At 36.2% G+C, this 16,525-nt stretch overlaps 1 protein-coding gene across 6 annotated transcripts in view; it reads right to left on the bottom strand.

Annotated features, from left to right (window-relative positions):
• LOC105042513 (protein ENHANCED DISEASE RESISTANCE 2) overlaps positions 1-16,525 on the bottom strand; it is a 41,634-nt gene that overhangs the window by 4,325 nt on the left and 20,784 nt on the right. For 5 of the 6 annotated variants that reach the window (XM_073256878.1, XM_073256880.1, XM_073256877.1 and 2 more), the window contains 12 exons: positions 12,788-12,852; positions 12,572-12,688; positions 12,357-12,397; positions 12,154-12,254; positions 11,981-12,076; positions 6,232-6,296; positions 6,073-6,144; positions 5,794-5,949; positions 744-979; positions 630-669; positions 377-525; positions 160-261 (listed from right to left, as the gene is read on the bottom strand). In XM_073256878.1, coding sequence (XP_073112979.1) covers positions 160-261; positions 377-525; positions 630-669; positions 744-979; positions 5,794-5,949; positions 6,073-6,144; positions 6,232-6,296; positions 11,981-12,076; positions 12,154-12,254; positions 12,357-12,397; positions 12,572-12,688; positions 12,788-12,852 — 1,240 coding nt within the window. The remainder of the gene's footprint in view (positions 1-159; positions 262-376; positions 526-629; positions 670-743; positions 980-5,793; positions 5,950-6,072; positions 6,145-6,231; positions 6,297-11,980; positions 12,077-12,153; positions 12,255-12,356; positions 12,398-12,571; positions 12,689-12,787; positions 12,853-16,525) is intronic. The other variant, XM_073256882.1, reaches the window with a different exon arrangement.

The following is a 16,525-nucleotide window of genomic DNA, read 5'->3' as shown; positions in this document are numbered from 1 at the left end:
AACCTTAATGTGCCACTAATTAGTTTCATTAAACAACTTAAACAATTAACCAAAAAATATTACAAGAATTTTTGTCCATTGACCCAAAGAAACAAACAAACAAATCAGGCAATTGAACCATACAAAGCTCATGGAGTCACTGATAGTGATACAACTTACCTGGACTGCACAGCCTTTTCGCCTTGCAACATGGTCCATTCGTTTCACATCCTTAAACCAATCAACTGCTACAAGCTCCATTAGATGCTTTCCGGCAGGAATCTGCACATGAATACTGGAATCCGTAAACAGCATAAACTAAAATGGTATGAACCATTGCTACTCTACAAGCTTTAAAAATGATAATATTTAGTACATAAAGAATCAATCAGAAGACCTTGGTTTTGTCATATGTAAAATGTTTACTGCGAACTCTGAAGTTATTCCCATCAGATATTCTCCAACAATCACGACTTTTATCCCGGTCATCCCGGCGTAAAATGCCAGAAAAGCCAGCCAAATCAATTTGACCAGAAGGCTCCTCATCTACAAAAACAGTTTGTTAAGAATATAACAGTTAGTCATAACTCCAATGTCAACCACAGAGATCACAACACTAGAGAGAGAAGAAAGCAAATTACATCACAGACCTGCCAGTCCTATGTCGTTTTCAAGTTTGACTGGGTATGCCTGCAAATGTTGCAGTGTTCATATTCAGAAAAAGTTTGCTAAGAAATAAATGAGATTGGAAGCAGTCAACCAACCTCCTGTTCAGGCTCTGGAATTTGATAATCCTCATCCTCATCAGAGTCTTCATCCAACATTACAGAGTGTCTGCTAGCAGAATGCATCTGATCCACTGATGGGTTAGGCTGAATGGAATTCTCCTGTGTTTTCCGTTCCTTTCTAGAAGAAGCAGAATTCGAAGTCATATTGACCATTACTGGCATCCGTGGAACCATGTGGCTTTCATCTGTTTGAGAAAACCATTCACGCAACCCTGCCATTTATGCACAATAGATATGTTTAATCAACAAAGGGCCAAGAGAAGTAAGTGATTTTAGTATAAACTGCACGGAGATCCTCTAAAACAGTCCACACAATCAATAACATAGCAAATGAAATGATTGTACTTGGACACCAAATAAAATAAGTATGTCATAAACATTCATTTTGGGCAGTAGGGATGTTATGGTTTTATGGCCATCAAGCATCAATAGCACAAGATCCTGCCAACTTCATGGGCTAATTTGTTGCATGGCAGCATGTTTATGAGAATTCTAGAGAAAGAAAGGCAGGAAGGCTCAAGGAAAAATATTTACTTGTGAAACATTCTGTTCTTTTTTCAGGAGTTATAATCATCATGGAACAATCAGATTTGATGGCTGCCACACTAAAAGAGAAAAAAGTAGGAAGCAAAGGTGAAACACATCTTTACTTCTCCAGTAATGCCCCACCACCTTTTGTTACAATGTAAGCAGGATTCAAACCCAGGTCATTGTCAACAGCTTCTAGTGACTTTACCAACTCGGACATCGATACCTAGACAACTTTGTGAACTTCAAAACTCTCAAATCAACCACTCACAGTCAATCCTTTTGGCCATCTTAGCAACAATTTCTATAGCTAACATAAACAAAAAATACAAGTAAAGATTGTTTAGCCTTAGTTCCCTACTATTGCCAAAAGAAAAGACTTTCCATAGTCATTTGCAATGTATCCAACAATGCCAAGGTCAGCCACACCATCCCGAACCACCTGGTTGATACCAAACCCAAACCAGTTGGTTACCAGGACAATTCAGTGGTTCGGCCTAGTAAGAGGTTCGAACTAGGCCGAACTGAGCAGATTTGCCCTGTTTTGCTCTACCTAGAGTGGTTCGGGCCCCTTATCCTTTTTACTTTTCTTCCTTCCTTTCCTTTTCTTCTCCCTTCATTTCTTTGTTTCATTTTTCTTCTTATTCCCTTTCCTTTCTTTGTTTCCTTTTTCTTCTTTGCAACCTGAATTTGGTGTTCAACAGTTCAAAACAATCAGTATATGAGGAAAATAATAAGTTTAAGCTGTGCAAATGGACCCAAGCACCCTAGTTTTATCCTTTGGCATAACTAGAAAATGTGGAAATGTTAGTGCTCTCACTCCTTGTTGCAAGGAAATAGAGCGAGATATTCTGGACATCACAATGAAAGATGGAAAATTAATAGCATATTTGCCTTGGACCATTTTTGGTACTATCAATTGTTCAAGGAAAGAAAATCTCATTTGTCTGGGAAAGAAGATAGTTTTGACGATATGGTGACTCAAAAAGATTATCATTAATGAATAAAGTGGAGACAAGAGATGAAAGCATTCTACAACAACATCAGCTCCACACCCCAAAAAAATTAGTGCAAAAAATCTTCCTATGGTATCACTATCTACATCAATTAAAACATCCAAAAATTCAAAAAGCTACTGCCAGTACAAAAGAAAGGAACAAAAGTTACATCAATTGTTCAAAATACTCTATAAGAATGAATGAATGATAGTACTAGTAAATATCCCAGAGCAAAGGGAAATTACACATTAATTAACATCGTAGAGTTGTGTAGATGAGTGAGTTGATAGCTCTAATCCATGAATCATGATGTCAATGATTGATCATAATAAATCATTAATAGCAACTTGAACTACCATGAAACATATATAAGAAAAGATGCTCTATTTCTGAGTATGGTAATGATTAGCTTCTAGAGTTCATGAAAAAGCTACCATTATTAATGGAAGAAGCAAAAAATCTGAAAAGAGCATAGAGAGGAGCTACATGCCATGAATTAACTAAAATTTAAAATATATTAAAATATACCAAACTTAATTATTTTTTTTTCAATTTTCTGAAAATCATCAATAAATGCATGAAATATTTTTTGAAGAAGAATCTCAATATTAAATCAGTATGAACACCAAACCAATCTCAAACTAAAACATTAAGTATGAGAACTATAACACTAAGAACACCTTTCAAGTTTACATAAATTAAGTTCAACAAAAACTAAATCTGACAATATACCAAAAGGCATCAAAACTTTTATTGCTAAACTCTTGTAATCCATGATCTGGATCTTATGATCTAGATGAGAATAACCTTATACATTAAGGTCACATCTTGGGATCACGATCTTTTAGGATCATAAGATCTCCCTTCCTTTATTTTTTTTTCCTTTCTCTTATTCTTCCCTTTCTTTCTTTCCTTTTCTTCTCCCTTCCCTTCTTTCTTTCTTTCCATCCTTTCTTTCTTTCCTTTTAAACATCCATAACCTTTAAAATAATCCTCAAAAACAAAAAATTGAAAAATCCAAAAGTGATATATGTACCGAAGCCATACGCTTTTGCATTCCAAGTGTTGGTATGGTATGTTTCAGTCCTGTACCATACCTACAAGTACCAGTACAACAACCGGTACCGAAACTGCACACCTTGAACAATCCTTTATTTATAGAGACAGCCAACTAACAATCAACCCTCTCCCAAAAAATTGAACATCATAAAACATCTATAAACCCATAATAAAAATGAAGCCAACTATGTTACCCCAACTTTTTAGTTTAGCCTAAGTATCGCACTCGCATTTAATCATAAACATTGTTATACTAACTAGACATGGCTCACCTAGAAGAAAAAAAATGTTGGATATTGAAACGATCTGATGCTTAGACACACATCAGCTGCTGTATATGAACACAAGTACATGCAACATAGGCAATAAGCCATCCATAAGTACTCAAATTTTTAATTATAAATCATCCTCTAATAAAAACATTGTAACTTGCTGGAACAAATTTCAAAATACTTCTTAAAAACTTTAAGAATGATTATTTTGAAAATGAGAGACAGTACTTTCCTGAGAAGTTCTTATTTTGAAAACATAGTTGTCTTATTTTGAAAATGAGAGACATGAATGTGGCATTTGGGTTTCTTGAGAAGTTCTTAACAACTGCCCTGACTATCAAGCCTTATTCTCTCATTGACCCAAGCGTAAAACATTACAATTTGAATATGCATCATGACTGGTTTTCAACTTCTTGTCAACTCTCCTTTACGCAATAACCCATCCATAAATACCCAAACTTTCAAGGTTATTTTGCAAGAGAGAGGCATTTCACAGAATCAAGTCAACTTAGCATTTGGAAATATATTTTTTTCTTTCTTTTCTTGCTCTCTCAGCTTTGTTTTGTTTCCTCGGGTAGTTTAGTCCATAGGCTAATGTTTTGTTTCCTCGGGTAGTTTAGTCCATAGGCTAATGTGACCAAGCTAAGCAACTGGCCCACCTTCCACTCTATCCATAGGCAATCCAATGTAGACAATTTCACATTGAGGATGACAAAACCGGTATCAACAGGAACATTGGCCGGCAACCAATATGGTATAGTACAAGCTCCTGCTACCAAACCATGACATACCAGAACCATAGAGAGGAAGAGGGAGAGTGTTAGTGAGGGAGAAAGAGAGGGAGGGAGGGGGAGACGAGGGAGAGGAAGGAGAGAGAGGGAGGGAGAAAGAGGGGGAGGGACTCACCTAGAGGCGCAGATCGACCTATAGTCAAGGAAGCAAGATTTCACATCCTGACTGAACAGGGGATGCCCCAACCATCTTATCCCATTCTTGTGAGAAAATGAGACCGGGGCAGGGTTGGGAATCTAAAACCCATCAATGAGGGGAGAGAAGAAGAATGAGTAAAGAAAGAAAGGAAGAGAACATGAAGAAAAGAAAAAAATGAAAGGAAAGAAGAAGAAAAATGAAAGAAAGAAAGGGAGAAGAAAAAGAAAGGGAAGGAAAGGAAAGAAGAATGAAAAGAAAGAGAAAGATAAAAAAGAAATAAAAGGAGTCCGGAAAAGAAAGAAAAAGGAAAGAAAAGAAAGGAAGGTAGAATAACATGAAAGAAAGGAAAGGAAGAAGAAAAAGAAAGAAAGAAAGTAGAGGAGAGAAAGGCAGAGGATATCTACCCGAATGAGTGATTAGGATTCTTGAGACAGGATGGGACAACAGGGCATCTCCCTCAGTGGAAAAACCAGGACACCCCCGTCCCATGAAATCTAAAACCTTGCGGTGAAGGACAGTCTCCCAGATCTGATGCTTGTAACTGAGATAGATCGTGAGTGGAAGAAAGGCCTCAAGGAGGAGGATGGCATTGGCAATGGCAAGTGGAGGTAGAAGAAAGGCGACGGTTTCAAAGGGTCTACACGAGAGAAGGGGGGAGAGAGTGAGGATGGAGGGATTCGAAGGGTTTCATGCTGATGCAGGGTGGGGGTGGCGGGAGATTAGGCTTCTCTTGAATTGGGCTTTTCTCCGACTAGAGGGGTGGGGGGCAGGCTTTTGGTGAGGGTTCAGCCTGTTTGCTAAGCTGACAGCGAACTATCCTAGTTCCATGTTGGTTCGATTTTGTACGCCCCAAACTGGAAGGTTTGGGTTGGTACGGCTAATGTTGCTTCAAACCATGTGTCCACTAGGATGCTCAAATTCACCTCTCAACCAAAACAGAAAGGCTCCAAACCATCTAGGGAAGCATGCCCTGGTTATGCAATATAAGCCAATGCAAGAAAGATGCAAAAAACCAATATTTCTCCACACTTCAGAAGAATTTGACAAGTAGGAAAAAGATAGGTTTGATCTAAGGAACAATATAAAATAATTAATTTCTTGCAGATCCTGATTTTCATAGTAAGAATGTGCTAAAACCATAAAATACAAAAAAATGGAATTCAAGAGTGCAAAAACAATCATTTCCAACAATGTAGCAATATCCAAATTAAAACTACCACAGATAGAGAAGACTAGTACCAGCAACGCTGTTCAACATCTGAAGCAAACAATGTTGCTGAAATGATGGGAAATAACCAACAGCCCATCCCTTCAGATCAATCTGCATAAGGTGCTGTACCTGCGTTCTAGGCCTCCCATTTCGAGACTTTAGGGGAGAAATGATGAATCCACCACCTGAGAACAAAGAAATGATGAATTTTTTTTTGCATATCAAAACATGATAATTGTATTTCAAGTATAATAGCATGTATGTGATATAATTCCTCAGCAAGCCATAAAGCAAATGATGAAATGTACTCTCAATGTGGGCTCTCACGAATCCTGGCTGTGGACCACAGTTTGGATGCTCTCTGGACCGAAATAAGACAACTGCAAAATGGAAGTACACATCTACATGCATTAGGATAAAAAATGATGGAAAAATGATAGCAAAGGGAAAAGAACCAACACACTTACCATAACTTCCGTCATCATTACGCCGCCAATAACGCACATAACAAAGATCACGGGGCCACACAAGCCTGGACAACCAAGTATGTTTCTTTAAAGACAAGGCACAGATGTGTCACATTTTAGCATACAGATGCATAATTTCTGTGGCATAGCATAGCATACAAGTAAATCATATAGAACATGTCAAAACAATGTCATAAAAGATGTTTGCAATAGACAACAACAGGAAATGTGTAGCATATGGTTAAACAAAATACAAAGTTAAATGCTGTATAAAATTTATTTGCTGTTAGATAATTGATGGCAACGATGTCATGAATGTTCTACTACATTTTTTTTATTTATCATATATCAATGTGGTCCATATCAAGTAATAAATCAAAGATGTTAGATCAGCTCTGATCACAGATCAAATCACAGATCTTACAATTCTTCTCCAATTTCTTCAAAAAAATATAAATGAAAGGTGAAACTGAGATAAATGAGCCAAATATAAAGTAAACGGAGAACAAAAAAAAATCATATATATAGTCACAAAATTTAGTCTCCACCACCGCAAACCCATATGTAGCATGTCTAATGACAAAGATATCATGTAATCCATACACAAACTAACAAGTTAACCATCCCTTTTGGTAGGATATTTTAGGGGAGAAAATTGGAGTTTAACAAATGGTTAAAAAAATATGAAATTACTTTTTGCTTCTTGATCTAAATTCCATAAACCCCAAACTTTTTGTTTCTTTAGTTTCTAGAAGTCAAAAACCCTACCAAGCTTGCCAAATCTATATGCTCAAACTTATTAAAGATGAGTAATTCTAAAAGCCATATAGACCAACAACAAATTATAAAAAATTGGAACATGACTCAATATGTACAAACATGATCACCTTGGACATTATGATCCAAGAGACTGTATGATGCATAAGCAAATCTAGATCTTCTTGTCCTAAGTAATCCTAGTCCGAGGATGGATGCAGATCATTTAAAATTATTTTGATCTGAATCATAAGATCCAAATCATGGATTGTCAGATTTTAACAACAAATATTTTCAAAGTTTAATATTAAATTGTTTATTCAAGAGATACAACCCTAACTGACACAAGATATCTCATTAGCCAACTTCAAGAACCTTGTATCATTTTTTGATAAAGGTATCCATTGGATTCATGTCAACATTTCCATCAATTAAACTAAGCTTTCAAACTTTTTCTTTGAATTTTCTATCCAGATGTGCTTAAATGCAAATAATTAATGCTCTGCTTAATGGAGACTTCTCTCTTTTCTTTTATATAGAACCTTGCCACTTGATTGGCTTCTTCATCCAACTATTAATGCAACTAGGGGCAGAGTAGGATGGAGACCCTACACTTCTATAGAAGAAGGGATTCTAACATTGCTGGACTTTGATAATGATAAAGTAACAACTACTACTACTGCTACCACTATTATATAAAGGCTTAATTTTCTAATTTTTCAATTCCAAAATAACCCTAATTAGATTTCTCTCTTACAAAGACTTAAAACATGCTAGACTTCTATAAAAAAGAATTCTAACACTGCTGGAATTTGAGAATAAGAAAAGGAGTAGAAAAGAATAGTGTGTGTGAGAATAGAAGCACTCATGCTAATTGTCAAACAAACTAGAGAAAATCCAATTTAGCAAGAAAGAAAGAATTAAAAATAATTCCAAAAAATGTTCTTAGTATATCTGGATTCTATCTTCTAGGAAAATTCAAGGGATCAAGGAGGACAAGAGATACTTTTGAGCCAAGAGACCTAGGTGAGTTATGATGCATTAGCAAAAATGGTAATTATGCATCAATTATTTTCAAGTCATTTTAGAATTTAGACTCCCAATAAACAATCTCAAATCTCAAATCCTTAGTAGCCATGTTCCTCTGAACATGCATTATAACTACGCACATGTATACATGCATGCATGTATAAAGAGAGAGTACTGCACCTGGCCACTTACGTCAATTGCCTCTGACATCTTGTATTACATTGCAAATTTAATTCTTCACAAAAGGAATTCAGGACATAATAAACAGCTAAATACTATGTGGAGGGATTGCAATTTTCCATGAATTTCCCATTTTCAACTCAATGATGGGACTTTGCCTCTTTTTTTTCTCTTTCTTTTTTTTTTTCTTTTTTTTTGAAGATCATAATCAAATGAAAATTTCCAATTTCTGCCAACTTTCCTCCCTCTTAATGAAACCTTTTCTTGCCACAATGTTCAGTTCCTATTATCATCAATGATACAGTTTGTACCCTAGATGAACAAGTACAAGAAGGCAAATCCTCCCTCTCCACTGAAATGAGATCGCTGCCAATACAGTACGTTAATACACACACACACCCCAAAATTTCCTGGTTAGATGCAAGAAATAAGGCTGAACAGGCGAATATACAACCTATAAAAAAGTGTCCAACCAATCTTGCTTGCACAATGGAAAGAGAAACTGGCTTATCTCTCCATCGAATAAAAATTAATCAAAGGTATGCATTAATGAGCTTATGCTTAAGTTTCAAATGATTCCTGCCAATATCCATGGCAGAAAATTGAGAGCACAAAACCAAAAAATCCCCATCAAGATGTCCAAATAAGAATATCCTCACCATATTAATAAACTATTCACACCAAAAGGGTTATATACATTGATAAGATATGAAGAGTTTAACCATAGATAATTCCTTAACCATCCCATCAAATATGTTTTCATTACATGGTGAAATATTACCTATTCATAATGTGATATTTCTACCTGGGACACATTCTATTTGGCAGTTTTCTGTATGTTAAATACCATTTGAGGGTTTATTTTCTATCGGCATTGGATCATATGCGGTTAATGCTTTCTGTTCACATTTTTCTTCTTTCTTCTCTGTTCCAGCCGCTAGTTACAAAAAGCCATCCCCTTTTACAGAATCACTTTATCATAAAATTAAGATCCTACATCTGAATCATTTTGTAACATAATAAATGGATGATTAGTGAGAGGGAAGGAAAAAGAGAGTTAGCAGTTTCCCTACTTTCCATTTTGTATATAATGCTTTCTTTTAGATATCATTGTATTGTATAAAACATGACATGAGCAAATTCTTCTTCCCTTATTATGATATAAAAGATAGATACTTCTATGTTTCAAAGAAATAATTAGTACATAAACAACTATGGAAAAATTCCAGTTAATAAGTTAGCATGACCACCACTTCAATTAATAAATATTTTTTACCTACAAAGATTCCATTTTTTTTAAAAAAATATTTTATATTATTTTGTTCTAACATCTATACACTTATTGGTCCGCGTGAAAGGAAATGTACTGGTTTGCCCCTGAGTGCAATCTTTAGGTTTCCATCAAAGTATTGATCAAAATTCTTCCTAGAGTTACCTCACAAGTCACAACCAGCTCATCATTGCTACGTTCATGCTACATGCATGCACTTTCTTTATTCTATAGCATTCAGTTAAATCTAATTATCATAATGTGACAATCATACAAACACAGTAAAACCTGGCAAATCTAGACCCATCTCGGTAGTTAGTTTTAAGCAGGCCCGAGCATGGGTTTCCAGCATGGACTGGCACACCACCTTGAGCTGCCCGATTCGGGGCATACCATACGTTATCAGATTAGAACCAGTATGAAACTCATTTGATTCAATACTGCCCCTACACCGAGGCGGACTGTGGTGTGTACCAACCCATGCCCTACTGAACTGATAATGTACCAATACGGTACCTAGTACCAAGATTGCAAATCTTGATTTCTAGTTTGTTGGGTTGGGCTAGGCTTGGAGTGCAACCCCTATATAAATTTTTGGCTAGCCATTGAGCAACATAAAAATGATATTAGCCCAAACCAAAACTAAAAAGAATCATTATATGACACAAAAATAAAACACATACCAAGGTTGTCAATAGGCCTAGGTAGGGCCAATGGAAACCCCTCCCTAGCCTAGGAGTGGCCTAGGTGATTAGGTAGCAACCCAGGGAGGAAGGCTCTCCAATGCTCCAAACATGCATTCCTAGGCTTATATATATCTACATGAACATGCATAGATAATTATATCTTATATACATCCCCTTTTAGCATAAATTTCATCATCAAATCAATATTTCATAAAAGATAAGTCCAAAAGTCATCAAATTTATAACTAATTAAACATTAATAAATACATTAACAAGACAATGCTAACAATATATAAGTATTTAAAGTTAAAACTAGAAATTGCTAATCACAACTAGCAGAAATGATGAATAATAGTAAAGACCCCACAAAAAGAACACGAATCATAGTCATAGATACATAATGATACATTCACTTAGGCCCCATTTGGCATTGCTTTTAGAGGGCCAAAAAGCACTTCTTTGAAAATGCTTTAAAAAATTCTAAATATGAATAGTTAAATAATGCCAACAACCTACAACATGCTTACTATCCATTAATTTCACATATCAATAATAATTGTCAATTAATTCTACAAATACATTAAACATAAACAAACAACAGAAGTATAAAAAAATCAGGCTAAGTCGGGCTCAGACTAGGCTTTAATCCCCAAGCTTGAGCCTGGCATGTTTATTAAACGGGCCTATCCTAGCCCACCGTGCATAGAACCTTGGCCCAAGCCACCAAAGGCTGCAGGCTTGAGTGGATTGGGCAGGCTGCCCAGCCCATGGACAAGTCTATTTGGATTTTGTCATGTCAAATGTTATAGGAAACACTGATATTACCCAAGCACTTCAGAACATCCCATGACACTTCATACCATTAAATCATAATAGCATCATCATTGCTTATGGAGAAACAACCAAGTCTAATATATCAATTAGCAAATGATTCTATCAATTTGTAAACAAAAAGAGCAATAGTTCCAAACTAACATACACAAATCAATACATATTTACACAATCACATATAACATATAGACATGTCTTTATGACTAATCCTTTAAAAAAAAATCCTGTGTCAGATACTTTTGGACACTCAGACACTTGAAACCTGGTTCACATGCATAAGTAACATTGCAAGTATGATAGTTCCTAGTCTTCATTGCATGAATACTATTGCGGAAGAATTGGCATATATAAATTGTAAGTCTACTACAAATTTACAATGCCATCTTTAATATTTACTTTACGTGGCCAAGAATTTCAGATGCTTAATTCATTTTAACATGTTTGAACAATGAGAGTTTATAGGAATTAGGTTTGCAACCAGAAGTTACTCATGACAGATGGAAATGCAAGAGTAATAGAAAGGTTATCTTCTGTCAGGCATGTTGAAGATAGCTTCTATGAACCTGTATCATAAACTACCAGAGACTTACTTCTCCAACCACTATTACTAATGAAGCATCCAAAGAAATAGTCACCCAACTCGATGCCAATAAAGAGAGTAAGTTATACTGGCAAGATTAAATATAAACACCTATAAGAAACTATTAAGGTTTAGTATATTTAGAGAAATATATTACAATTTTAAAGCAACTTTCTTTGTTGGATGTATATTTCATGTATACTATGGCAGTATGATCATATAAAATCCCTTTATAACAAAGCTAGCCAGTGATTCTATCTAATGCTAAACATTCTAACGAGCACATGATGTCTGTTAAGCTGTATTTCCAATTATCAAGCATGATAATTTTGTCCAACATGCAACAGAAATGAGATGATCAGCCACAATTACTTCAATGCAATTCATGTTATTCTTCTTCCTTGTAGAGGGCATTACATTGGGAACCAGCCCAGCTGTAGTCTATGATACAGTATTGCAGTGTGTCCATCCACCTCCTCAACTAAGCTACCATATTGAAAGCTGCAATCCCACCTACAAAGCAAGAGAACAAGGATAACTAAGGAGATCTAACAATCCAAAACAAAGGTTCTATAGACATAAGAACTTACTCAAAACGTGTTCCATCCATGCTCATTACATGCTCAAAGATTGCTTCGCATGTGGCCTCCACCACACCAACTGCCCTCATTGCTCTGCTACAGCTCCTTGGCTGTGCAAAATACAATTTACATGAATGAGAAAAGCTCAATTCTAGATTAAAGTTTCTGCCATGGGATCGCAAAATACAAACACAAAGACATGCACTACATACAAGGTAGTCTACTTCTAGAAGCTCTTCAAAAACGCGAAGCCCTGGAATTCAAGAGCATAAAGTATCAGTAACATAAATTTACACAATGGGTTTGTGCCTCTTATGGCTCTAACTCACTTGATGAGCAGAATGTTGCAATAAAGAATTGAAATACTGGATACAAAACTAAGTTGCTGAAAGGAAGATAAATAAAAAGAGAGATAAATGAAACTTGCCATTCTGGCATCGGACAAGACGCCAATGTTTTCTGGAGAAAATTTGATCAGAGTTATTCTGATTTGACAACCTTGAATCAAGCTCTCGAGTCCAGTCAAGTACTGATTCAGGTAGACCTGCCAAAGGAAAGCTACAGTCATGGCCAGCTAAATATGCCACTGAACAACATAATAAAATATTTAACCCAGAAGTGACATTAGTGTCAGTTTTTGGACCATTTCCAATTGTTGTTCTTCGTAATAATGCCGACTGGTTCTCCTCTTCTTCTTCAGGGCTACACCTACAAGAACATGTTAGGACTTACAACCATAAAGTTTTTAACAGAAAATGCTGGTTAAAGCAACATAAGCAAACTTTGCTCAATATTTCTTTTTTTATAGATCATACTGAAAAACATTGAAATCACAAGATAAAGACTTTGACGATATCCTAAGCAAAGCAGGTATAAAGAAGACCAATATCTGTCCCTAAATATTAAAAATTATGATAAACAAAGAAAGGCATTAAGAGATGGTTTAAGATGAGTCGTTACTCCAAAGACAAGTAGGAGACTGCACATCACATTCCAAACAAATGGCAAAGAAGATAACCATTACTCAAGGGCCTGATGAATTAAAGAAAAATAGGAAACTGAGGTATTTCAGATAGAGAGAGAGAAGGGGGACAAAGTTAAAGATAGCTCATTGTCTGGAGAATATTATCTTAAACTTTGATTATAAGTGCATTCTTAGAAAATTAAGTTATTTCCTTAAAGATCATAAATTCTTTTAAGAAAGGATGTGAATCATTCATTATTTATGAAGTTTCTGATTTAAGCGATGGAAGGATTGTAAATAAAAGTACAAGCAAGCATGTCCTAGAACTGAGACATTATCATTTATCAAATGCAAGAGGTAAGGTTCGACACAAAATGTTGGGAGCAAAGCAGCATAGTCAGAAGTGCCCATAACTTACTGCACCAAATATTATTTCAGCTCAAAGTGATGATCGATAAGGAGATTCTTAAAAAGCCGAAGCATATGATATCAACAACATGAGGTTGAAGCACACAGCATGCTACCTCTTACTTGTCAGCCTAGAATCTGGATAACTACAGAAGCTATATTGACTAGAAATTTTGACAGAGTTCATAACTATGGGTTGGCAGTTCAGATCAATCAGATGGATGAAGACCAATGTAGAAATTACATTTTGACGCATTTTAATAGAAAAAGATAAAGTACAGAGTAAGGAGCTTGTGGGACTAATACTCCAAATCTAGGCTCCATGAATAGCATTCAGGTTTATGAAGGACTTCAGCAGAACTTACAGATACTAACAATCACTTGAGCAACAGCCATCAAAACCCCAGAGCAGTACTTTAATCTTATGGATCTAGGCAATATCCAATTGATTAGATATTTAATCAAGTGTCAGCGAACTGCTAGAAATCTTTATTTGAGTTCTAGACGAAGTACAATGCCTCATAGGGTTCTTTCTTCAGGTAGTTGTCAATGGAGAGTGATAATGTTAAGGATCTAAAGCAAGATTCACCGTACTGGTCGGTACTGTACCATACTAATACCAAACCAGTATGCTGTATCATACTGTACCGACCTTCAGTATGCCAAACCTTACCGTTCCAAACCGCATACAAACATGGTAAAAAGATGATACTCGTAGGGGGTCCGCTACTGAGATGGCGAACCATGATCTAAAGTGTTAAAAAATTGCAGCTGTTATCAGTTATCTGAGAGGACACTAGGTCCTTTTTTTTTGTTATTCTCAAAGAGGATAGATCAACTTTTAGCAATAACTAAAAATCTGAAAAAAGCTGCTGTTGATACAAGAAATGTTTTTATGGTTATGGCTAAAACAAACTTTAATTCATTATTAGCAAACATGGACTCTGGATTTTTCACTTTCTTGTGTAAAAATAGCTGCATCAATCTTACATTCATTGTGGTGGTAAAGCACTACCAATTGAAAGAAACAAACAGATAGATGGCTTAGACTTAACTGGAGTTAGTCCGGATCAGGCCTCAAATTATTATTAAGATATTTGTCAGATCTATAACTGCTTGTTTCACATACTAACAGGGTTTCTTGTTACTCAGCTCTAGGAGAAGAGAAATAGTGACTCCACTTCACAAAAAGAGTCCTCATTGAATACTATAGCTAGGATACCTATTTCAGAAGATACAAGGTGAACTCATTAAGCCTGATATACATTGTTGATCCTTTCCCTGTTAGCTTAAGCTTTTGGGTTTCGTGGCTAGTCAACATGGTATCAAAGCTAAGCTTGCTAGAGATCATGAGTTAGAAGCACTCCAAGTTCAGTTATAATGTTGGTTATCCCTGGTTATCTCTTACACCAGTTCTGGTCTTTGTTGACCGTATTATCCCGCCACATGCATGGTCCAGGCTGCATATGAAGGTGGGTGCTAAGGCCGATATGATTTGTTGACTCTTGCCCCATTAGCTTAAGCTTTTGGGGTCTAGTGGTAAGTTAACTATTAAGGGTGCCTCTTGATCCACCCCGCTCCATGATTCCATTCAAGAAATTTGCAGAAGCATTGGTAACAAGCATGGCAGGTAAGGCACTGATCATAGCCTTTGCTGGTCATGCATCCTGGCTGCACAGGATGGGAGACTGGAGCGCACGGGTTGCCGGACCGTGCAAGGCGCACATGCCAACCACACAGGTCGTAGGTCCTATTTGTATAGGTCTTGGGATCCGAGACAGTTTTCAATGTGTACTTATTTCTTGTCTTGTTACAAAAGTTTGAGACTAGGGTGTACTGAGATTAGGGTTTTATTAAGAGATGACTTTTTTTATTGTACTCCATCTTTTTGATAATAGTGGAATCTTTTCTAAATCCTCGCCCATGGATATAGGCTTGTGGCCGATCCACATACATCTATGCATGTTCTGTTTTCTTTCTCTTCTCTCTATCTTCTTGAATCTCTTTGTTCTTCGATTTCTTCGAGATCCATCACAACAAACTGGTATCAAAGCCACAGATTGTTCTATTGGATCCTCAGATGTTGACGAAATTCAAGATTGAGAAGTCCAATCCCTCCAACAGCTTTGTTTTATGGCCAATTAAGATGCATGCTATCTTGAGTCCTTGACACAAAACGGGCTGCAGAAGGCACTACTGGGAAAGGAGAAGATGCACAATACTTTGATAGATGAGCAGGAGGATATGAATGAAAGTGCCCTTATTGTGATTCAGTTGTGCTTGTCTAATGAGGTTTTGTAAGAAGTCTTCAATCAGAAGATGGTTGCTGGGATGTGGCTCAATTGGGCTGTGGCTCAAGTTGGAGTCCTTGTATATGACAAAATCCCTTTCCAACAAGTTGTATTTGAAGCCACTTTATTTATGCCGCCTATAGCAGAAGGTACACCCATTAAATCTCATCTTTCTAGGTTTAACTTTGTTATTATGGATCTGAAGAATATTGATGTCCAAAGCAATGATGAAGATCATGCTCTCCCATAATTGTCTTCTTTATCTCCTTCATATAAGCACTTTAGAGATACCTTCCTCTATGGTAGAGATATGATTTCTATTGAAGACGTTAAAGTATCCTTTCTTTGTAAAGGTCAGGAAGAAAGCTTGTTTGCTAGAGGGGGTTCTAAAGAAAGGGAATCGGACAATAGTATATGTAAGTCTTGATCCAAGTTTTGAACCAAGTGTTTGACATCATTACCGTCACAAGCAAAGGCATATTAAGACTAATTGTTATATGTTGCAAAATAAGCAACAAAAAGATCAAAAAAAGAAGAAAAAATCTGCAGAAGCTAGTGTAGCAGAGCATGATTCTGAAGGTGTTGAAGACATTTTCTTAGTGATCGATGGAATTAGATCCAACAATATAAATTGATTCTAGATTCAGATTATTCCTACCATGTGTCCCAACAGGGATTGGTTCTCCACATATGAATCAATTGATGGTGGAGTTGTACT

The sequence above is a fragment of the Elaeis guineensis genome, chromosome 4 (genome assembly GCF_000442705.2).
Source record: "Elaeis guineensis isolate ETL-2024a chromosome 4, EG11, whole genome shotgun sequence".
NCBI classification, from domain to species: Eukaryota; Viridiplantae; Streptophyta; class Magnoliopsida; order Arecales; family Arecaceae; genus Elaeis; species Elaeis guineensis.
This window is presented reverse-complemented; position numbering and strand designations above follow the sequence as displayed.